Here is a 23,750-nt window from a genome sequence, read left to right on the forward strand (position 1 = left end):
TTTCCTTAAAATTATGTTAAATGCTTTTTCTTCTATATTTTCACCTAATTTAGAAGCAATTTTTTGCTTAATTTTGACACTTGGAACTTTTCGAATCTGGTTAGCCTAGAAAAGCTACTCATTTTGATTTAATAATTTTTATCTTTAGCTAATTTACTACGTCTCACAAGACAAAATTGGAAATTGTAAAATTTTTACAAGCGGTCCAATGAATGATCACGTTTGCGTAAGCTGAGCCGGCTGTCATATCTCTGGCGAAGTTCGTCAAAACGAAATTCTTTGTCCTAGAAACTCTTCGTTGAAGGCAAAAAGTTAAAACATGATCCATGGAACAAAAAATTATGGTCAGTACCTCACCAGTATGGAAACATTCAGGACTTTAGGTATTTTTCCGCTGAACTGAAACTAAGTGGGTTCAATTAATTTACATGGAGCTGCGTCTTTGGCGAATAAGGTCAAAAGTTGTACATGCTTTGTACTCCTTACAAATTGTCGCAGCTTTAGCTCTCTGTGTCATTTATGTGAGATAGGTAATTGATGAGGTGAATTGGTTAAAAATTTATTAAATCTGTCCTAACAAATATGAACTTAAAGATCAGCTGAAAGATAATCTTGCTAAAAAATTTTGAATTGAGACTTTTAATTGAAATTTGTCAACCTGTCGACAGTATTGCTTCTTTCCTTTCAATTTTTATCAACAACATCATAAATCTCTGTTTAAGTCACCTGGCATTGCTGACGTCACCTCTCGTCAACCTAAGGAGCGACATAGCTTGTTCTCGAAATTTCCTTCCGAACGCGACATAGACGAAAAAATTGACAGAATTCGTAAGAGCTGTTAGAATATTTTGAACAGATCGGATAACCAATCTTCGAGCTTTATCTTTTGCAGAACTTCCGAGGGACGCTTGCACCCCCACGCACCCAATGTGACCCAAACATAGCGAACTGAAAACTATCCCGACTATTATCATTTGCCGGGTCATTTCTCGGTCGCGACGACCCGAAGCCGAAGTCTGTCTCGATTGTCTCTGCGACTCGGCTTTTTTTCGCCGGGCTGACGACATCCGAACTCGGAAAATCGTGATAGTCGTCAGCACAATTACGCTCAAAGTTGGAATAATTCCTGATAAAAAGAACAAAACAGGAGCGTAAATTTTGACGATAAAGTCCTGACTGATAATTTCAAAGTTCATAATTTGGCATTCGAGCTTTACCGGGTCGACTTTATGAATGAGAACCGACGGAAAAGACAACAAACCCCAGAAAAAATAAACAACCAGAGTACTAATCACACTTAAAACTGGTTTTCCATGCTCGCGATATTTAAAAGGAACGACAGTCGCAATACATTTATCCAAACTGAACAATACTGTTACGTAATATGACGAACTTGTAAATATCCACGAAAAGAAATTTCCGAACGAACAGATTACGTCATTCAAACTCGCCAAATTCAGACCCAAAAAGGGAAAAGCGGAATCAATAATACCGTTGTAGAATACGGCTAAAAAGTCAGTCACGGCCACAGTAACCATAAATGCGGCTCCGGAGGTAATATTTTTCCATTTGGAAATGATCAAAATAATCAGAAGATTTCCAAAACAGCCAGTGACTGAGATTACAGATTGAGAAAGCTTAAGCCAAAATACTACCTCGGCTGGATCGATGACTGTTTGTTTGTCGTTGCTTTCGTCATCATAATTGATTTCTTCTGGGGTTGAGGATTCGTCGTTAAGCACTTCGTATATTGACTAAAAAACAACAAATTGCCCGCAAGATGAGATGGCGACTTTATGAAAAACCACAGGAAAGTGACTCAAAGTCTTTTTATACGTCGAGCCACCATCTTTTCGTATCCAATATTGGCCGAGCATTGTTTGGATCTATTCTGTTTCAAACCCCCACCCGTGTTTTTTATGACCTCTAGTTACAAATTATATATTGTTATATAGCACGTTACTATGTAAGGAAATAGCACGTAAGCCTGGAGGTCAGAAAAAAAATTATTCTTACTAAACTGGGGGGGGGGGGGGCAGAATAGATCCCACTGTTTTTTCACACCCAATATTGTTCAAGCACGGTCTCTCCATGGCCAATATTGTTCGACCCACATCTTTTCATGCCCATCGGTCGAGCGCACGGTCTTTAATACCCCATTTTGAAAGGTACGGTGTTTTCAGGCCCAATAATAGTCGGTCATGGTCTTTTCAAAGCCATTATTGGTCCAGCAGTAACTTTGGGTCTTTCCCATTATACCCCCCATGAAAATATAGCCCCCCCCATTATGGTATAATAATTGCCAGGATTGGGGGGGGGGGGCTATGGGGGCTATAGGTTATCTGACCACTAACGTGAGGGGGGGGGGCTATAATGGGAAAGACCCGTAACTTTTGTACTTCGTACCCCAGATCTGTTAAGCACGATCTTTCATTCTCAATATCGTTCAACTGTGGTATATTTTTCATTAACCATGATCTTTCCTAACCAGGATCACTCCTAAGTTGACCGAAATCTCAACTATAACGCATCGGCAGGTGAAATGTTGATTTCCATCCTATCGAGTGCAAATGCGATCCACCACTTTATAAGTGGTTTTCATTTCGTTAAAAACATTTAGGATCTATGTAACGGCTGCTCTCCTTGTGTTTCACAAAGAAAGTTTTACACCGCCCAGTTCGTTCTGAGTGGTTACAAAATCTGTCCGGATACTTCGTTTATGCAGTTCGCTTTTGTAACTGTATATCCGCTCTGCTGTACTTACCGTTGCATTAACTATTTTAGTTCGTAACTATTCGCTGATCTTAGTTTTTTCAACTATCAATTTGAACTGGATTGCTACAGATCACACAATACGGGATCTCTTTATGTATGCCAGTTCAATCCGATAGAAAAAACAAATCGAAGACAAAGATATATGTCTAAGACCTGTTTGTGCAAAAATATTTAAATTTAAACCTAAGTTGTCTTTTGCTGTTTGTACTCACAAGTTGAGAATACCAGAAGTTGGGGTTGTAACAGTTGAATTTCAGCTCCAATAATTCGTTGATGCTAGACACAGTAACAGAATTTACTGCTCAAGAATAATATTTTGAATACAAGACACAGTAACAATTTACTGCTCAGGAATATTTCTAGTTCAAGACACAGTAACACGTTATTTACTGCTCAAGACAATTTGTTTTGCAATATTTTGCTGAGTTATACTTTCAGCCGTTTTCTGCGGCTACTACGTTGCGTTCTGTGTGTTGTTTTTTGTTATTTCCCCCTTTTCTCTTTTTTCTCACGTGACAAACTGTAACTAGAACTAGAACTATAACTATAACTATTAAATGACTAAGACATCAGAAAATGTTTTGTTTCTATTTTCCCCGCCTATGTAAGCTTGTTATTCCTTAAGCTAAGCTCCAACATCGCCGGCCCTGTTTTCCTTCGTGAAAACATCATCGTCAGTTGGAACTACTGGAGCGAGCTTCACTACGGGCCTCTTGTAGTATCCATCTTTTGTTCGGATTTTCGCTGATCGAATCACTCCGTCGGAACCTTCAAATGTTTCGGTTATTCGACCCAGATTATAATATCCACGTTTGTCACTGTCTTCCACTAACCACACAAGATCACCCTGCTGAAGACCTCTGTCCGTTGTGGTCTGCCATTTCTTACGACTGTTCAACATTGGCAAGTACTCTTTACGGAATCTGTCCCAGATGAGGTCTGCGTAAGCTTGCGTTTGTCGGAAGAGCTTTCTATGATCAACAAATGGCTCTGCGCCTGATAGATACGGTAAACAAAAGTTCTTGTTGCCAAGTAGGAAATGGTTTGGAGTAATAGCTTCTAAATCGGTAGCATCAGAACTGACTTGTGTCAGCGGTCTAGCATTCAGCGTCTGTTCAACAAGACACATCGTGGTTGACAGAACATCCTCCGTGACTGATCGATTGCCCAGCACTGCGTACATTGCCTTCTTGCAACTCCTAACCAGTCTTTCCCACACTCCTCCAAAGTGTGGTGCTGCAGTTGGGTTGAACTTCCATCTGATACCTTGTTGAATCAGATGTTCTTCAATTTTTTCTTTGTTCCATGCTGCGACATACTCTTTGAACTCCCGGTCTGCTCCAACGAAGTTGGTCCCGTTGTCACTGATCATTTTTATGGGTTTGCCTCTTCGAGCTATGAACCGCGTAATTGCATTTAGACAACTGTCAGTGTCCAACTTTGGAACTATCTCTATATGTACGGCTCGTACGGTTAGACATGTGAACAAACAACACCATCGTTTTTCATTTCTGCGCCCAATTTCAACTGTAAATGGGCCAAAGTAGTCTATTCCAACATTCGCAAAAGCGGTTGAAGCATCAAGCCTTTCTGTCGGTAACTCAGCCATCACTGGAGTCATTGTTTGTGCTCTTCCCTTTCGACATCTAATGCATTTGTTTCTGATCGATCTCAAAGCATTTCGTATGCCTAGGATCCAGAATTTCTGCTGAACTATGTTTCTGACATGTTCAGTACCTTCGTGATGACTATTCCTATGTTCATTTCGCAAAAATAATTCAACTACATGGTGCTTCCAATGTGACAGTATTGGATGCTTCGTTTCGAAGCTCAATTGACTTTTTACCTATTCTGCTTTGGGCACGAATAAGTCCTGGCTGGTCAATGAATGGTGAAAACTGGAGGATTTTGCTGTTTTTTGGAATTTCCTTTTCAGCCTTGAGAGATTTCATCTCTTCAGCAAACTGTTCTTGCTGCAGTAGTCTGAAGATGCTTGCTTGTGCACCCTCTCTTTCTTCAACACTTAGTGTTTTTGTTGCCGGTTTGTCTTGTCTAAATACGCGCTGTACGTATGCCATTGTATTTACTAGTCGATTGAAATTGCTAAATCGTTCCCACTGAATCATCGGCTTCTACTCTTCAACCTTAGCTGAGAAGACCATTTCGTCGTTTTGTTCGTCTGAAGCAAATGTTAAATTCAACTGTTCAGGTCATTCGTTCGCTCGTTGCTTCAACCAGGTCGGCCCAGTGAGCCATTCACTTCTCTAAAGTTCGTCAATATTGATCGCTCGTGTCCCGATGTCAGCTGGATTGTTAATACCACTCACATGATTCCACTGTGAAACATTAGTTGTGTCCAAAATCTCAGCCACTCTGTTTGCAACAAACACCTGTTGCTTACGGTGGGAGCTATGAATCCATTGCAGAACAGTAGTGGAGTCTGACCAAAAGTTGCAACTCTGAATCTTCGATTCGTGTTCCTTCACTATCTGTTCTTTAAGTCTCACCGCCATCACTGCTGCTGGTAGTTCCAAGCGTGGTATGGAAAGGTGTCGCATCGGTGCGACTCGGCACTTTCCGATTACAAATGCTAAGTCTGCTGAGTATTCTTTGGGCTTTGAACGTAGGTATGCCACAGCGCAAATTGTGTCTTCAGATGCGTCGGCAAACACATGAAGTTCCCATTTGTCCTTGGCCGTTCTGAAGTATCTTATGTCAATGCTGGTTTGTGCTACTTCTGGAAGCTGCGCCTTCCACTTCAGAAACTCTTCTTCTTCGTTAGGCTCTACTGAGTTGTCCCAATGTTGTCCATTTTTGGTCCAGATGCTCTTCAGGAGTCGTCTCATATGGACACTGAATGGTGCAAACAGTCCAAGAGGATCAAACACTGAAGAAACTAGAGATAAGATCTTCCTTTGGGTGATTGGGGTCTCAACTTCTTTGCTTGTACCTCTGCAAACCTGTAGACTATCATCGGTAATCGTCCACTGAAGCCCAAGCACTGATGACCCTTCCTGGCTGGGTTCTACTTCAACCTGCTTTGTTTTGCTGATTGATCTTAAGTCCTCTGGGATTGCGTTGGTTACCACGTCGCTGTTGGTGATCCACTTCTTCAGTTCAAATCCATGTTTTGAGAGAAGAGGTTGCAGTTGTTTGAAAACTTTGATTGCTTCTTCAGGTGTTTCGACTGACTTGATGAAATCGTCCATGTAGAAGTTGTTTTGGATTGCTTTTGCTGCAATAGGGAACTCGTCCTCGTTATCAATCGCTACTCGCTTCAGAGCGTAGTTGGCACATGTTGGTGAACTCTTTGCTCCGAAAACATGACGCTGATACTCGTAAATTTGCACAGGTTCGTTCATTGTTGGTCGCCACAGGAATCTCAAGCAGCTTTTATCCCGTTCAGGAACTTGCACTTGCAGAAACATTGATTCAATATCTGCGGTTAGGGAAATTGGTCCTTCTCGAAATCTGAATATTGTTCCGATCAATCCGTGTAGTAGATCGGGTCCAGCTAACAGCTTGTCATTTAGGCATACGTCCTTGTATTTTGCTGCAGCGTTGCAAACACGGCGAACTTTACCCGGTTTGTTGGGGTTTAGTACTGGATGGTGTGGCAAATACCACTCTCTTCCGAAAGTGCCTTTGACTTCCGATTTACCAAGGATCTTCACAAATCCCTTTTCAACATCTGTATCAATTGACTGTTGATACAATTCTTTTAACTTTGGGTCTCGTTGGAATCTTCGTTCCAGTGAGTAGAGCTGACCAAGGGCTGAGCCGTAGTTGTTTGGAAGACTGGGTTCTGGTTCATTCCAGAGCATGCCCACTTCGTACCGCTCGCCTGTAAACTTTGTAGTGCTCTCTAGAATCTTCTGAGCTTGTTGCTCTTTCTTTGATTGACTTACAACATTTATTTTGGAAGCATAAGTTTCTATGTCCCACCATGATTGGATATTTTCTGCCACTTTCACATCTTCTGTGAAGGCAAAATGACAAACATTTTGACTTTTTTTGCCTGTCATGGGACCACTGACTACCCATCCTAATTCTGTTAAGACGGCGAAAGGCTCACTTCGTGTTCCAATCTTATAGTCCAATGGACGTTGAATTTCTTAGGCATCTTGTCCAAGTATGATGCCTACTTCCATCAGGTTGAATGTTCTGTTAGTGAGAACATTCAGGTGTCTAAACTTGTTCTTCAGTTCCTTGTAGTCATATGTTGTGTTTCCCAACGAGATTGATGGGTGTGCAAACACTTCAATTGAATGCACCTTTGAGTGTAGTCCCTTTATTGTGATAGGAACCTTCTCTGTCCTCAAATCTTGCGTCCCATGTATGCCAGCTATGTTTAAGGTAACGTCCGTGCCTTTGGCTTGTAGTTGATCTTTAATGCTTTGATCAATGAACGAAACTGTTGACCCACTATCGAGGAAAGCATAGGTAGTCAGCCTGTTACCACCACTCTGAACCGATACCGGAACTATTTGAAGAAAACTAGTAACTTGGTTACTCTGGTTGATTGTTGCTGCGCTTACGTTAACTGCGTGACTACCCTCGTCCATTCGGTTTTCTGAGTGTAGCAGTCTGTTGTGCTTTTTGGTACATCCGTTTATACCGCACACTTTGACTTTGCAATCTTTGATTGCATGTCCTTTTCCCAGACATCCATAACAAAAGCGTTCTCTCCTCACTGCCACGTATGGATCGTTCACACTCATGTTTTTGAATGATGGACAGTTCCAAATTTTATGAGTGCCATCGGCTAATGGACAGTGATCGCTTTGCGTCTGCTTGGTTTCTTGCAGGTTCGAACTTGCACTGAAGTTCGATGTCTTCGAGAATTGTTTTTCTCTATTTGCGTTGCGTCGGTCTTCTTCTTTGCGTTCCCCCTTAAACGCTGAAAAGCCTTCCTGCACGAATGCCATTCGTGATAGCCATTTTTCAAACATGATAAGGTCAGGCCAGTCCTCGTCTTTGTCATCGACGTAGAACCACCATTTTTCTTTAAGAACTTGAGGTAGCTTATCAACTGCCATGTACAATGTCGAACTTGATTGCAAATCACCAATATTTTTGTACTCTTTGAGCACGTTCACGAAGTTAGATACAATAACAGAAAAATTAATCAGGCTGGTTGAATCATGAGGTTTCACTTGATTAGCTTTTCGTAGGCTCCCGAGCTGCGCATTTATATTTACATGCGGTCTTCCAAATTTTCTTTCTAAAATGTTCCAGGCAGCACTATAAAACTGTCCAGAATAGCCCATTCCCGAGATTGCAGATTTTGCTTTGCCTGTTAGCAGAGTCTTCAAATGGCTCATTTTTTCTGAGTCGGGAATCGTGCGTTTATCTACTGTTGCTATGAACATGCTAGACCACTCAGGCCACTCCAGCGGGTTTCCGTCAAAATTGTTCACCCTCAATTTTAGTAAACTACTGCTTGAATGTCCAGTGTCGTAGTGCCTTCCAGCTATCGGCGATATATCCCGCCCTTCAACACTTACTGAGCGTTCGCGAGAGTTTGGGTACCATGGGTAATCCTTCTGCTTATTCCGTTTAGGGCTGACGTCAAAGCGAGCTCTTGTTCGAATTGGCGTTCGCGTGTCGTTCATCGAATTCGCCCACTTCGAGACATCTTTCCCTTCTGGGGTCCAATTGAAAGGTGACTTGTCGCGCGCCTTAGTCGATTGAGAACGGAAGTCATCTTTGTCCAATCCTGTTTTTTGCAATTGGCGTTCTAGGTCTCGCTCTTTTTCCCGAACCTGATGTTGCATCTCTAGTTCTTTCATTTGCATTTCTAGATCCAACCTCTTTCGATCAAATTGTGCTCGTTCGATTTGCAACTTTCTTTCGAATTCAATTTCGAATTCCTTCATTCGTTCTTCAACCCGACGTTTCACTGAAGATGCTTCCGAAGCATTTTCTGTATCCTGGTTGATTGTCCGTGTAACCGTGTTCGTCGTTGCATTGCTTGTGTTAACATGGTTTTGGTTAAACTCTGGAATTCCAACGTTTTGTGCTAACTGCAGCACATTATTCGCAGGCGGTTGCTCTTCATTAGCATGAAGAGTTGACTGGCTTTGCTGGCTTGACATGTTTGTCTCTCCGTGGATATACGGCAACCACTCTGCGTTCAAATATTGAAAGTATTTTTCTGTCTCAAGTTTGCGTTTTAAAGAAATATCTGGGTCTCGGAGAGTCTCAGCTTTCTTATTCACGAGTTTTTGAATGCTGTCGTCCAATTGCAGTATCTGCTGATAAAGAGTCTTGAGCTTGCTTGGTCGATCTCGATTATCAATGAGCTCAAAACCTTCTTCCTGTTTCTCAATCCACTTGTTTCGCAAGTTGTTGATCTGGCGATCCAAAACGCTTTGACTCTGTGACGGAGTCACTTCTTGTGTACTTCGGGACTGCAGCTTGAACCTCTACAGCTCCTTTATTTGTTTGCTTTAATTTAGTTTTTGCTTTTCAACGTTCCTATTCGCTTTGCCTAATTGGCTTTGCGTTTTTGAATTGCTCGTAGAGTTTTGTTCTCGTTCTTCGATGACTTCATCACTTCGACTGTTGGGTTGGACAGCAGTTTATTCCACTGTCCGGGTCGGCGGACCAAATGTAACGGCTGCTCTCCTTGTGTTTCACAAAGAAAGTTTTACACCGCCCAGTTCGTTCTGAGTGGTTACAAAATCTGTCCGGATACTTCGTTTATGCAGTTCGCTTTTTTAACTGTATATCCGCTCTGCTGTACTTACCGTTGCATTAACTATTTTAGTTCGTAACTATTCGCTGATCTTAGTTTTTTCAACCATCAATTTGAACTGGATTGCTACAGATCACACAATACGGGATCTCTTTATGTATACCAGTTCAATCCGATAGAAAAAACAAATCGAAGACAAAGATATATGTCTAAGACCTGTTTGTGCAAAAATATTTAAATTTAAACCTAAGTTGGCTTTTGCTGTTTGTACTCACAAGTTGAGAATACCAGAAGTTGGGGTTGTAACAGTTGATTTTCAGCTCCAATAATTCGTTGATGCTAGACACAGTAACAAAATTTACTGCTTAAGAATAATATTTTGAATACAAGACACAGTAACAATTTACTGCTCAGGAATATTTCTAGTTCAAGACACAGTAACACGTTATTTACTGCTCAAGACAATTTGTTTTGCAATATTTTGCTGAGTTATACTTTCAGCCGTTTTCTGCGGCTACTACGTTGCGTTCTGTGTGTTGTTTTTTGTTATTTCCCCCTTTTCTCTTTTTTCTCACGTGACAAACTGTAACTAGAACTAGAACTATAACTATAACTATTAAATGACTAAGACATCAGAAAGTGTTTTGTTTCTATTTTCCCCGCCTATGCAAGCTTGTTATTCCTTAAGCTCAGCTCCAACAATCTATTCTGTGTTGAACCCCCTCCCCCCAGCTTAGTGAGCAGAAATCATTTATGACCCGCAGGGGCACGATATAACATCATACTTTGTAACTAGGGGGACATAAAAACACTGGGGGGTGTAGTAACAGAATAGATCCAACATTTAATGTTACCTAAATTTAATGAATCACAATTATTTACTATTTTATTTGATTGACACTGAAGCAGCAAAATTGATTGCTGTGGTGAATTTGGATTAAATAAATAGCCCGGCGCACGTGCTATTCTTTTAAATAGTAATTTGCTATATAATAACATATAATTTGTAACATATAATTTGTAAAATAACCAATTTTACAATGCATAACTTGCCACCATTTCTTAGCACAATGAGGGATGAAGTGAATAATATAGTATAATGTTTTTCTACCACTTATTGATATTTACAACGAACCACCATTTATTTGAGCTACAATGACTTGCCGGTGAAATGAAACTTGTAATTTCTGGATAAGAAGACTATTAAAATTTGATTAATCTTGATCTTGGTAAGATTCTTGGTAAGACAATGTCAAGATATGTACGGACATAAAAAGATCTTTGCAAGAAAATCGAACTTAGATCTTGATGAGATAAACAAGAAAGAATATTTAAGATATTAGCAAGATTTGTCAAGCTTTAGGGAATTGAAAACATGAATTATTAAGATTATATAAAGACTCTCAGAAAATTTTCTCTAGTCGATTTTAAAAAATCAACATTGAGATTTTCCAGTATGGTTTGTGTGGTTCGTCCCTCCTCCTAATTCATAGCGGGCTGGGGACCGGCAGTGGCGGAGTTACTTTAATGAGTTATTGGAGTACTGACATATAGTGCGGCAAAAAACCCACATTTTCAGTTCTCTGAAAAAACAAAACAACAAGACAAGAAACCTTAAAGCAAGACAAAGCAAATAAAACAAGAAAACAAAAATAGCTAAAAAGTTGTCAGAAAGTATCTCAAGTCAAGTTAAAAAGATTAAAAAACAGGAATTAACAAGACTATGCAGGAGATGTCGGAAAATTTTCTCTAGTCGATTAAAAAATATATTAATTTAGCCGATTAAAAAATATTTCCAGAACAAGAATAAGTAACTTCCTACTCTACGCAATCTATGATAAAATGCAGCCCAAGAACTCGTAAATATTCGTTTTTTCAAAAAAGTAAAAAGAGTGTAAATTTGTTGCTCAAAGTATTATAACAAAAACTGATATGCAAAAACTGTTTGACAATTTGCCTCATTAATTGAAAAGGTTCTTTTGAGAAAAAAGCTAACATAAAATATCATAAATATAATAAAATTTTAAAATAAAACAAACCTCAAAGCTATTAAAATGTTTTTAAATCTCAATTTGGCCTATTAATTACAATTTCTGACACAAAAACCGCTTTTGAGCTATGGAGGTAATTTCATCTGTTTACCCTCACTGGGCAAATAGTACAAGCAGGACTTTTAAAAGTTTGGTCACACGAATAATTTATTCTTCTGATCTATTTTAGTGGGGGCGGATCTATATACTCACTCACACGGGTCTTTCTTTGTTTAGTCGATTTTAGCCGATCGATATATTGGTTGAGGGTGATATCGATAGAAGGCTGTGAGAGGTATCATGAAAAAAAAACTGTCAAACATAGAATACAGAACTAAAAAACTTTTTTTGAATTTCGTCTTTTCCAAAGAGATATTGGGGTTTAAAGTTTTGTGAACCTTTAACTGGTTTCAGTTGTTTCTGTTCATTTTTTCATTATTTTGCTAAACTTTTTGTCAATGTTGCTTTAAAAATGATAAAACTGTTAACAGATAACTTTTCGTTTTTAGCTGTGCAGCTGTATGCTGGGCGAACTGCTTAGCGGTGCTCGTTGTTTTTTAAAGTTCAAACAATTTGTATTGTTTTTATGTGCTCTCTATTCTTAAGATCTGTTCCCACTTTTCTGGGCTTTTTGAGGTCAGTGAGAAATCAAATTAGAGTGGTGATTTTAATCAGGGTGGCGAATTAAGAAAAAGTGGGAAAAAAATGGGTTTGAAGGAAAATTTTAACAAAGCAACTTCGACGTGGAGCCAGAAAAGTTTAATTGAACCAGTTTTTGGATTCTGAAAGCAAATTTTTGTTCAAGTGATGCCATTTGACTATTGTTTTCACCCTTTTTTCTGTTGAGTGCTAATAATATGATACCTATGTGTTCTAATTGCACCTATCTGCAATTGCTTGAAATTATTACCGTTCAGCTAATTCTTTTTATTACATCGATACTTTTTGTTATCGAATAAATAACTTAACCTTTCAATTTCGTAGCTTTTTTTGTTATTTCTCTGGTCAGATGCACTTAGCAACATTAATGACAGATAGGGACAAAACTGCACCTGAATAACTGTTTTGAGTTGTTTTTTAGTATTTTTATTGACTTTTACGCTATTTGTTCCAAGAAATTTTAAATGATTTTTTGAGTTTGGCGAGTACTTGTTGTACTTCTTGTTGTCCTACTAATTGATCTCATCAAAGACAATTCTTATAAGTTGCTTATAGGATATCTAATTTTAAAATTAGTTGAATTGTTACAGTTCAACGCTAATGCTTTCCATGCCTTGAACATTAAATGTTTTGGAAGAAATGTTATCGAAAATTTGAGTTTAACAAGTTTTTAGCGTGCAATTTGTTGTATAGTCGCTTAGTCTCTATAATTACAAGTCGCATCTCTTGATAAGGATTCCACAATTATGCGACTTATTTGTTTGAGTTCATAGCTAGTGCATTCTATAACCTCTACCCCGTTCCTTTGCGAAATGTTTCACTGCACTGTTGAATTTTGTTAGTTCTTGATGATACCTATTTTGATACCTATTGCTGTCTCACCCCTTAATCTCACTGATGACCAATTTCGTCATTTGCGAAAGAGGAAAAGGGAAACAGAAACAGTCGCCGGAGTTCATAGAAGACGTTATCAAGAATTTGGCATCGTTTAGAAAAAAAAGAAAAGATTTATTGGAGTGTCATGTGTTTTTTTGTCTTCATTTTGCTTAGTCCCCAGAGAAATCACTTTATTGGCCTTCTTGTAAGGCATAATCCTGTTGATTTTTTTGGCTCTAATTTTCAATTTACATTCTTCTAATTGACATTCTTCAATTGACGTTCTTTTAAATATTTAAGCGGATTTCCTAACCTTGTCTTCGTTAGGAGAACTAACTTTGGTTAGGATTTCCTAACCTTGGTTAGGAGTTTTCGTCAGTTGCTCTGAAATTCTCTTCAGTTGATGTCGCCATTTTTCAGAGATAACCTTGTTTTTGCAACTTTCTGCAATTTTCGCTTCTGTTTTGTTTTATCATTACTTACCACAAATTGGTTGTACTGTTTACTTCTTCTAACGAAGCTTAGAGTTAATTATTTTGTAACAAAGTGTCTTGTCTTCATACTATTTCTAAGCAGTAAATCTTGTATAGAAAACTTCCTATTTTGTCAGATTTTTTGTTCATTTTTTCATCATGTTTTTCAGAGATTTTTTTTCAGATTTTTTTTCAGATTTTTTTTTTCAGAGATAACCTTGTTTTTGCATTGCAATTTTCTGCAATTTTCGCATGTTTTGTTTTATCATTACCTACCAAAAGTTGGCTGTACTTTTTACTTCTTCTAACGAAGCATGAAATTAATTGTTTTGTAATATATTTTCTTTTCTTCATATTATTTCGTAAAACATTAAATCTGGTATAGAAAACTTCTCATTTTTTCAGATTGTTTTGTTCATACTTGAGCATAAAAGGTCTTGGTCTTTGTAGACTAACCTAATCTGACGTTGTTGTACAAATGATTATATTCAAGTGGTAAGTCATTTCAATTCTTTGGATCGTATTTGAGGACATGTCTTGCTATGTTTCCTTGTTTCGTCGTCTGATGTTTGTTTATTGTTTTACTGTTGTTGACATAGCAAAACTTAAAACATCAAATATTCTGAATGATTTTTGCTTCTCACCAAACGAGTTTTGCACGCTTGAGGTCATTTCTCATTCTCTCTAGCAAATTGCTCCAAGTAATTTGGATGACGAGATTTTGGTGACTTATCTCACTCAATTGGAACGTCTTTTGCGCTTTGAAAATTTATTTTAATAAGTTTAACTTAAGGTTTACTTAATTTTACTTAGTTTAAGGTTGACCAATATCTTTTTAGAGAATGTTCCTAGAAAATGGGTCTTTAATGATTTTCGTGCAAGCTTCGTGTCAAATTTCAAAGGAATACATACGGAGTGTTGCCAATGGCTTCATCCGCAACTTTGGCTAACACTTAGGCTACACTTTTTCAAAATCGGCCTTCTTTCATCGAAGTGGAACCAATTGTGCTTCTATAGCAAAACTTGTTTAAATTTTCTGTAAAAAAGATGTAAGCCATGCTAAAAGAAACTTCCACTCCAAAGAGGTTTTGTTTTACCTCCAAAACCTATGAGAGCATTCTGGTTTTAAAAATTGGCCAGTTATTTCCAATATAAGTCTCTTTCATCCAAAATAATACGTTTTTATTTATCGATTTTTTCTTGTTACATTTTTTGCTAACTGTTTGAATTAAACATTTTTCAAGAACGAGGAAAAGTTTTTTTCACTTTTTTGTTTCTATTTTGTTAATTAATGCAATGTTATCAAACGGAATGAATTCAAATTTCTGTTCATTTTCTGACAGATCTTAATCAAACAAAATTAAAGTCAAATTGAACATATATGTTTTCGGTTAAAAGCTCATGGTTTTTATGACTTCAACACTGTGTCTGTGTAAAATTGTTTTTGATTTTGAGTTGTTCTTTATTAAATTTTTGTTAGTTGTTGTTTTGTTACTATTTGACTTACCCTCACTGGTGGGTTTTCACTGGCATCCTATCGATTTACCCTATCTATTATTTTTTGTTTGAAAATTTTTCGTTTTTGCCTTTTCAATTTTTGTTTTAAAAAATCGGTTGATATTTGAGCTTTGGCCAATTTTTCTGTTTTTTGCTTTCGTTATTTTTTGTTTTTGGTCAACTTTTTCGTTAAAAATAGTTTCTTGGTTTTCATGTTTTAGGAAATGTTTTTCTTGGATTTAAGTTTTCATTTTTTGAAAAAATTTGGACTTTTGCCCGTATTGAGATTCATTTTTGACAGAATTATAAAAATGGGAGGTCACCTAAAACTGCTTTGAAAAACGGGACAGTTGAGCATATGTAACGTTTTTTGTGAACAGATTATGGTTTATCGGCTTTGATACCGTTTTCTGTACAGCATATGTTGACCAACTTGCTTATAAGATCGATTTGACAATAGTAAATTCACAAACTTTGGTTTCAGCGGTAAATTAGCATGGAAACATATGGGCTAAAGTTAGAAATCAAATCATGCAAAAGTCAAATTAAGAAACTTGCGAAATATTGAAGCTTGAGCTTCAACACTCCGCGAGGAGAGGAGGGCGCGCTTTAAAATTAGGGCTAGACCTGAATACTCTGGTACTAATTTAAAACTAATATAAAACATATTGAGTTTGTGACTTGTAATCTCTTTCGAAGTTGTTGATCTTCTCTTTGCATTGTAAGCTGCATTGTATGATAGGCAATCTTGTGAGCTGCTGGTTACTTGATTTGGAATGGACCGGTTTGATCTATTTGGCTTCTGATGTTGTTCTGAGTTGCAATTCGCTATCTCGCGGTGGCTTGACATCTAAAAGCTAATTGGAATTTTGACAAAATTCACAATCCTCCCACACAACGAGAGAAAAGGGTTAATATTATTGAAAGTTGAATGACTGGTTTCCAGGAGATGAGTAAGTAAACAATTTGGTGATAATTTTAATATAGTTTTAAATCAAGTTGGGTTTGTTGCTGCGCTCCTTGTGATGTCCGCTTCTTCTTCATCTATGACTCGTGACTATTTTACTGCAGGGCGCGTTAGTGTACCTGTTGCTGTGTGAATGTCAAATGATCTTGGTATTTCGTCGGCTCCATAGTGACATTTGGTTATCCGTCCAAGGGGCCAAATACCTCTCGGGGTAAATTCGTTCAGAATCCAGACTAAATCGCCCACTCTGAGTTGTTTCGACTGCTCTCTCCATTTTGCTCTGCTTAATAGGTCTGAAGTATACTCTCTTTGAAGTCTTTTCCAGAAGTGGTCCAAAAGCGTTTGTGTATAGTTGAAATCTTTCTTCCTGAAAGTTTTCAGTTTTGATGTTAGAGGGGCTAGGGCTAGATGTGGTCGTCGAAGAATGAAGTGGTTGGGTGTTAGGGCTTCATCGTCGTTGTTATCAGAAGAAACGTAAGTTATGGGGCGGGAGTTTAGGATGCCTTCCGTTTCTGTCACAATTGTTTGGAAAGTCTCTACTTTCAGTTGCTGACTTCCTAAGATTATGAGAAGAGTTCTCTTCGCGGTTTGAATTATTCTTGCCCATATACCTCCGAAGTGTGGAGCAAGTGGTGGATTCATCTTCCAAACTATGTTCTGCTGCAATAATTGTTGAGCAATATAAGAGTTGTCAATGCTGATATTATCCAAATTCATAATCTTTTTTGATGCTGTAAAATTTGTTCCGTTGTCGGAGATTATTATCTCTTGATATCCTCTCCTTGAAACAAAACGTCTAATTGCAAGTAAACAACTGTCGGTGTCTAGACTATGGCAAACTTCCAAGTGCACTGCACGGGTTACTAAACACGTGAAAATGCAGATGTACTGTTTTTCAAGCTTGCGATTATTATCCTCAATGTAGAAAGGTCCAAAGTAATCTAATCCTACATTAATGAATGGGTATTGTTTTTCGGCATCAGCAAAGCGAAAGTGCGGAAGATCAGACATCATTGGTGTAATATTCTGAGCTCTCCATCGGCGGCATATGAAACATGTCCGGCTGAGTCTTCTTAGGAACCTTCGAAGTCCAATGATTAAAATTGTCTGTTGTAGGTGCGCTCTGACAAACTCCGTTCCCATGTGTTGAAAGCTGTTAGTGTGAGCGTCTTGAACAATTAACTGAGTGACATGGTCTTTGATGTCTAGTATTATGGGGTGTTTTTGATTCCAAGGTATTGGCGCATGTCTCAGCCTTCCTTTGGCACGCAAAACTCCATTTCCATCCAAAAATGGATTGAATTGAAGAATTGCATCTCTTCGTTCCAGTTGTTGTCCAGTTTGCATTCTAATAATTGCTTTTCTAAAAGTGTTTTGTTGTGAAATCTTTATCAGGTAATTTTGGGCTTCATTCTGACTGTTTAGTGTATCTCTTTTCCGCAAAATGTTTGTTGCTTTGCACACGGTTGTTGTCCTTCTGAGCAATCGTTTCCAAATTGAAAATTTTGATGGTTCTATGACGGGGTCCATACATTTAGGTAATACTAAATTTGTCTTTGTTAAAAATTTTGTTTGATCAAAGTTCCAGTTTTCAGGGTCTTGAAAAAGAAATTTTGGTCCTTGTAGCCACTTCTCTTCAAGCTCTGATGGTTTCAAACCTCTGGTACCATGGTCGGCAGGGTTGAGCTTTCCTGGTATATGTTTCCATTCCTCTGCTTTAGAATGTTCCAAAATTTTGTTGACACGGTTAGCTACGAAAACTTTTCGCCGTTTGTCTGAGTTTATCCATCCTAATGTTGCAGTACTATCCGTCCAGAAGTGAACTGAGGAAAAATTTAATGTCATTTCTGTGACTACAAAACTGACTAGTTCGGCTCCCATTGTGGCTGCCTCTAATTCAAGTTTAGGTATACTTGTGTGCTTTATGGGGGCTACTCGGGATTTGCTAATGACATAGTTCACAGTGACATTCCCTTCAGTAGTTGTAGATCTCATATAAATAACCGCTGAAGTTGCTATATTTGAAGCATCTGTGAAGACATAAAGTTGTTGACTGGTCGTTGGTCCTGTTACAAGGCATCTTTTTGTTGTAATATCTGGCATGCTGTTGAATTCGTTAATCCATTTCTTCAGGTCAATATGAAATTCGGCTGGTACTTGTTCGTCCCATTTCTTGCCTTGTTTTATGACTGCTTGAAGAAGGCTTCGAATTGGTATCGCAAATGGCGTTATCATCCCCAGGGGGTTGAAAAGCAAAGCTGCTGTTGACAAGAGTTCTCTTTGTTGTAAACGTTCAATTTTGATGTCTAAATTGGGTTTCCTAAATATGAAGGTGTCGTTTTTGACATCCCACGTCTGTCCCAGAACTCGTTGCGTTAATGCTTCATCTCCTTCAGTGTCGTCAATTAAAGGAAAACTCGAATCGTTGCTGAAGAATTTCGTTAAGTTGAATCCTCCTTTTTTAAGTGTTTCTTTGATGCATGTTGTCTGTTCAATTGCATCGTCTGTTGTCTCGAAACTCTGTAAAAAGTCGTCCATGTAAAAATTATTCGTTATTGATTGACTGGCTTCAGGTGATAAGTGGTGATTATCGATAGCACATTTTCTAAGTACATAGATAGCACAAGAGGGCGAACAGGTTGCACCAAATATGAGTCGCTTGTATTTGTATATTGTTTCGGTGTTGTTTTTGTACCATAGAAACCTTAATGCGTCTTGATCTTCTTTCCTTACTGCCATCTGCATAAACATGGCTTCTATATCTCCGGTAACTGCTATGGCAAACTGTCGAAAGCGTAGTAGGAGTCCAACTAAACTGCAGAGAAGATCTGGTCCAGTTAGAAGCGCTTTATTCAGTGAATGTCCTTTATAAATAGATGCTGCGTTTGTTACACGACGAATCTTTTTCTTCTGTTTGTGGTGTACTGGATGATGAGGAAGATACCATAATTGGCTGCAAGTTGGGGAAGGTTCGCGGTGCGTCTCCTCAACGTAACCTTTTACAATATCGTTCTGAATTAAGCTGCTGTAGGTGTCGGCTAGCTGTTTGTCTTCATTGAGGCGCTTTTCCAATGATCGTAATTGGGCTTTTGCTAGAAAGTAATTGTTAGGTAATTGTATGTTTTGTTTCCAGGGTAGTCCAATCTCATACCTCTCTCCGTTATGCTTTACTGTATCCTCGAAAATTTGTAGGGCTTTCTTGTCTTCTTGGTTTACTGTATTAGGTGAGGCCTTTGTTGTTCTTGTTCCTTCACAGGTCCAAAATAATTGTAGCATGTCTTCGTCCAAAATTGTCTCTTCTGACTTAACCCTATTGAACAAGGTTATATTACGATTGCATTGGTTCTTCTCTGTAATTTGTCTATACTTGTTTGGGACTGGTCCTGTTATTGTCCATCCTAATTGTGTGAGAACTCCGTACGGTGTTCCCGGTGGTCCGATTGTGTACTTGAGTGGAACTGTTGCTGTAAAAGCATCGGCTTCTATCAGAATACCTATTTTGTTGTCTCTGATTTGAGGAAAATTGATATTGCTTAAATGACCGAAGTCCTTACAAACGCTGTTGAGCATCTGAATTGGCACCGTCGGCATTTGAAAGTCTGTGGTAGAAGTCGCAAAGACTGGTAAGTTAATGATAGGTCTACTGCTGTCGATGGCTCCAATCCCAAGAAAAATTTCTGTTGTTTCAATCGTGTGTTCTTGGTATAGTGATGCTACGGGTATTGTCACACATTTCCTATCACGAATTCCTAAAGCATCTGCTATTGTCTTGGTAATTTGCGTATTGTCACTTCCACTGTCAAGGAGAGCGTAAGTTTCAATGGAGACCGTCTCCGAAAACACTGTTACCGGTATTGCTTGGAGCTGAACATGTGGTCGGATCCAACTGCTCGGCTGGTTATTACTGCAAGTGTATTTCTGTTGTCGGTTATTGCTGCCTGAGAAGCTTTGCGAATTTTGGTCTGTTGAGTGCTGATATTGTTGATTAAAGTTTCCTGATGTTGGCTGCTGTTGTTGAACATTGGACGTATTGGGCACTTGATGTGATTGCCCGTAGTAGAAGTTCCGGTTATGTCTGTTGTGGCTGTTACTTTTGTTGTAGTTACCATTTGTGCTATTGTTGCTGTTGCTGTTGATGCTGCTGTTGTTGTTGTAGTTGTTGTTGTTGCTGCTGTTGTATCGGCTTCTGCTGCGTTGCCGGTTGTAACCACTGTTACCATTTTGTCTAGTTTGGTGATTGCAGTTGGGGTTACTGCTGCTCAAATTTTTGTTCCACGAAGAACTGTTATTTGTGAAATTGAACTGGTTTCTGTTCAAGTTATCTCCGTTGTGTCGATATTCAGATATTGATTGTTTTCGTCCTTGATTACTAGGCTGTGTTGTGTTGAAATTGTTACGGTGTATTGTTGAGTGATGAAAACCGTTACAATTGTCTACCTGGCATCTGTATTTGCTGTTGCATTGTCCTTTTGGATGTTCGGTAAGACAATTTGGGCATAAGTGCAGTTGTCGCACTGTCTGCTGTCTGTCGTACACGTTTTCACTCAAAAATTTTTGACATTTTCCTAAATTGTGGCTTTGTGAACAAAGCGGGCAATTCTTTCTGGCGTTGATCCTTTGTTCAGATTTTCCACGTTGGTGTGTTCTCTCATAGAATGAATTTGGTGTGTTCTCTCATACTTGTCTATCCAATCTTTGAAATGAATCAAATTTGGGTTAACAAGTTCTTTGCGGATGACATTTTCGTTCCACTTTATTATCATTGCAGGAGATAATTTTTCTTTGGCTACTCTGAGAACGGCGGATGATTGCAGGTCCGGCGTAAACTCGTGAAGAAGAAAAGTTTGTACTAATTGTCTGAGAAATGCTGCAAATGAAATGAATCTGTCTGGGTTGTCTGTCGAAGGCTTGGGCCAGCGTTCCAGTTTGTCAAGATATGCTGCAATAACAGTTTGTGGTCTTCCAAATCTTCTCTTGAGTTCGGTTATTGCATCGTGGTAAAATTCTCCATTATATGAGTATCCAAAAACGCTTTCCTTTGCGCGATCTGTGAGAGCGTTTTGGAGATAGGTGATTTTCTGTGCGTCCGAAAGAGACACGTTATCATGTATTGTTGATTTGAAATAACAATACCACTCGTGCCATTTGAGGGGGTCTCCGTTGTATGTCTTCAGTTGTGTCTTTGGCAAATTGATGTTTATGTGCGGGTTTCTCTGATTTGGTGTAAATTGCAGATTGCGAAAATATTCGTTGGTTGAATTGGTTGTGTGATTTTCATGTAGTTGTGTAGCAGATTCGAAGTGAACTGTGGGTTGTCTGACATTGGAGCTGTCTTCGTATCTCTCCATACTGTTCTCCCTGATTTCGTGTATTGCATGAGACTGGTTGCGGTAAGACCTTGTCTGTATTTCCGTGTCAGATGTGTCTGCTGATACTGTTGGACGGCTGTAGGTTGTCTGTGTTAACATGGTATTCTCATTGCAACGATGTTGATTCCGATTTTCGGGTGAGAAAATGTTTCTATCCCTTGTTTGTTTTTGTTTATTCGAAGCAAGAGTTCGTGAATTTGTTAGGCAACTTTCCTGTTGTGTTGATTGTTGGTGAGTTGTGCTTCCCCCAATAATTTGTCGTTTGGATGCTTGGTTCTTTGAGGAAACTTTTGCACGCGAATCGTTTCGTTGGTTTGTCTCTTCATCGCTGTCACTGTCACTGTCGTCACAGCTGTCCTCTGAGGGACAATTGCTAATACTTTTTTGTGCTATGAGCAGTTTTGAATTTCTGAGTTGTTTATCTGGAAGTTGATGGCTTTTAAATATTGCTGAGTGATTTACTATTGATGTTGTTTGGGGGTCCTGATTCATTTTGCTGGATTTCACAAACTGAAATGGTTCGGCAAATTGATTATGCCAATTTGTTCCAATGCACTCGTTATGTTGATTGCTCTGGGTTCCCTTGGAAAGTTCAGGTTGTCGTTCGTTTCCTTCGTTTGAATCTTTAGGTTCACTATTAGAGGTCTGTTCAACAAAAGTTCGAGAAGACCCCTGTTGTAAACTGTTCCGGTCCCAATCTATTCGTTGATTAATAATTCCTATGCTGCTGTTTGCTGTGTTTTCTACAGTTTCTCTAATGATACGTTTACAGGATTTATTCGACACAACTGTATCTCTGCCGTTTTTTCGATGACTGTCAGGTGAAGAATTGTCGGTGTCATTTCGAAAATTCAGTGATTGATATCTATCAATGCTGAGTCCGATTTCATTTGAGACAGAACAACTGGTATTGTTTCTTTCGGTCAGTGTCGGGCATGAATCTTGTGGCTGTGATATAGAGATTGCGTTGCGCAGACTTCTATCTGATGATGATTCTCTCAAGTTGTTAGATGGATTATGTCTGTTGCGTAAGTTGTACCTCCGTGTGATTTTGGGCTGCATTTTCTTTGTGCCTGGTGTATCTGTTTGATATAATTTCGATGAAGGCTCATACATTGTTGTTTTTGTAATAGGATTGTCTCCTGAAGCACCAACTGTGTTCATCTTTGATTTAGACAAACCATTTATAATTTTCTTCCATTTCAGCAATGTTGTTGTGCGTTCACCTGAGCGTTCGGCAAGTGTGATGTTCTCGTTAGTTGTAAGGGTAAACTCGGAGATACTATCCAATAGCTTGTCCAAGCATGCCTTATGTTCCAGCAGTGTGTCATACGTGAGTTGAAGAACGTCAACGTCATCGGTCTGATACTGTTCCTCAAGAAAGTTAACTGCTGAGCCCCACTCAACTTCACGTCTCATGATTTGTTGGATCAACGTCTCTTTCCTTTTATTTGTTTTTGGTGCCATTTGTTTAGGTCTAATTGCTGTTTGGAATTGTTCGGGTTATACTTGCTTAGTGGTTAATTAGTTTGCAGTTTTGAACAGTTTCAGTTTCTATGCAAATTTAAACAGCACTATCAATGAGAGCCCCTGTATTGTTGCGCGCAAGAGTATTCAGTGTTAATTGAGGTTGGTAAAGAAGCTGCTCTTTCTACTTCCGTTGTCTGTTTTTTGTTTAGTATTCTCCAATCTGTATGCAGCGTAATGGTTGTGAGTTCTTTTAATTGTCAGCCTATTTGCTGATAAACGATTATTTTTACTTTTTTCGAAAGAAAATTCCTTTGTTATGGTGATATGTTAAAAGAGCAAAATTTATCTCAGACCCGAGTGTGCTTTTATTTTGTTGTGATATTAGTGAAGGTATGGTCTGAGTTTCTTTTATCCTAAACTTGGTTGGGTCTGTTGGACTTTGCAGATGGTCAGAGAACGTCAATTTTTTTTAGGAAAATTAATGTCAAAAGGAATTATTTTTACCGACTTTTGATACGTGGCGTTACTACTTGACGTTTAAATCTTCTCTGCAACGAACAACCTAAATCCGAAGCTTTGTCTACTGTTTAACGTGCCCTCTGAAGTAGAAAGTGTTTGACTGTAGTTGCCGTGTTCTTTCTTGCTTTACATTTTGAAGAGATTGAAAATTCCAAAACTTCGATATCTATCTACGATAAAAAACAAATTTTATTGTGTTGTTATTTTCCTTATGTGTGTGTATGTGATTGAACACTATCTACTTCAAAGCAAAGAACGATGTACACGCATCTACAGCTATTAAACTGCTTTCTAAAAAAGGCAGTGTTTTTTTTGCAATAAGTTGTGATGCTGTTTAGGCCTATTTGCACAATAAAACTTTTTCAATGATAACAAAGACGCGTTGACAAAGTCTTTTTGTTTATAAATATGATA

At 38.5% G+C, this 23,750-nt stretch overlaps 1 protein-coding gene across 1 annotated transcript in view; it reads right to left on the bottom strand.

Annotated features, from left to right (window-relative positions):
• Nucleotides 1-543: 543 nt before the first annotated feature.
• Nucleotides 544-23,750, bottom strand: part of LOC142353997 (uncharacterized) — a 33,209-nt gene continuing 10,002 nt past the window's right edge. Inside the window, exon 2 of the mRNA XM_075406245.1 lies at nt 544-1,754. Within this exon, the coding sequence (XP_075262360.1) occupies nt 723-1,754 (1,032 nt within the window). The 3' untranslated portion in view covers nt 544-722. The remainder of the gene's footprint in view (nt 1,755-23,750) is intronic.

The sequence above is a fragment of the Convolutriloba macropyga genome, chromosome 15 (assembly GCF_964194025.1).
Source record: "Convolutriloba macropyga chromosome 15, txConMacr16.3, whole genome shotgun sequence".
Lineage (NCBI taxonomy): Eukaryota > Metazoa > Xenacoelomorpha > Acoela > Convolutidae > Convolutriloba > Convolutriloba macropyga.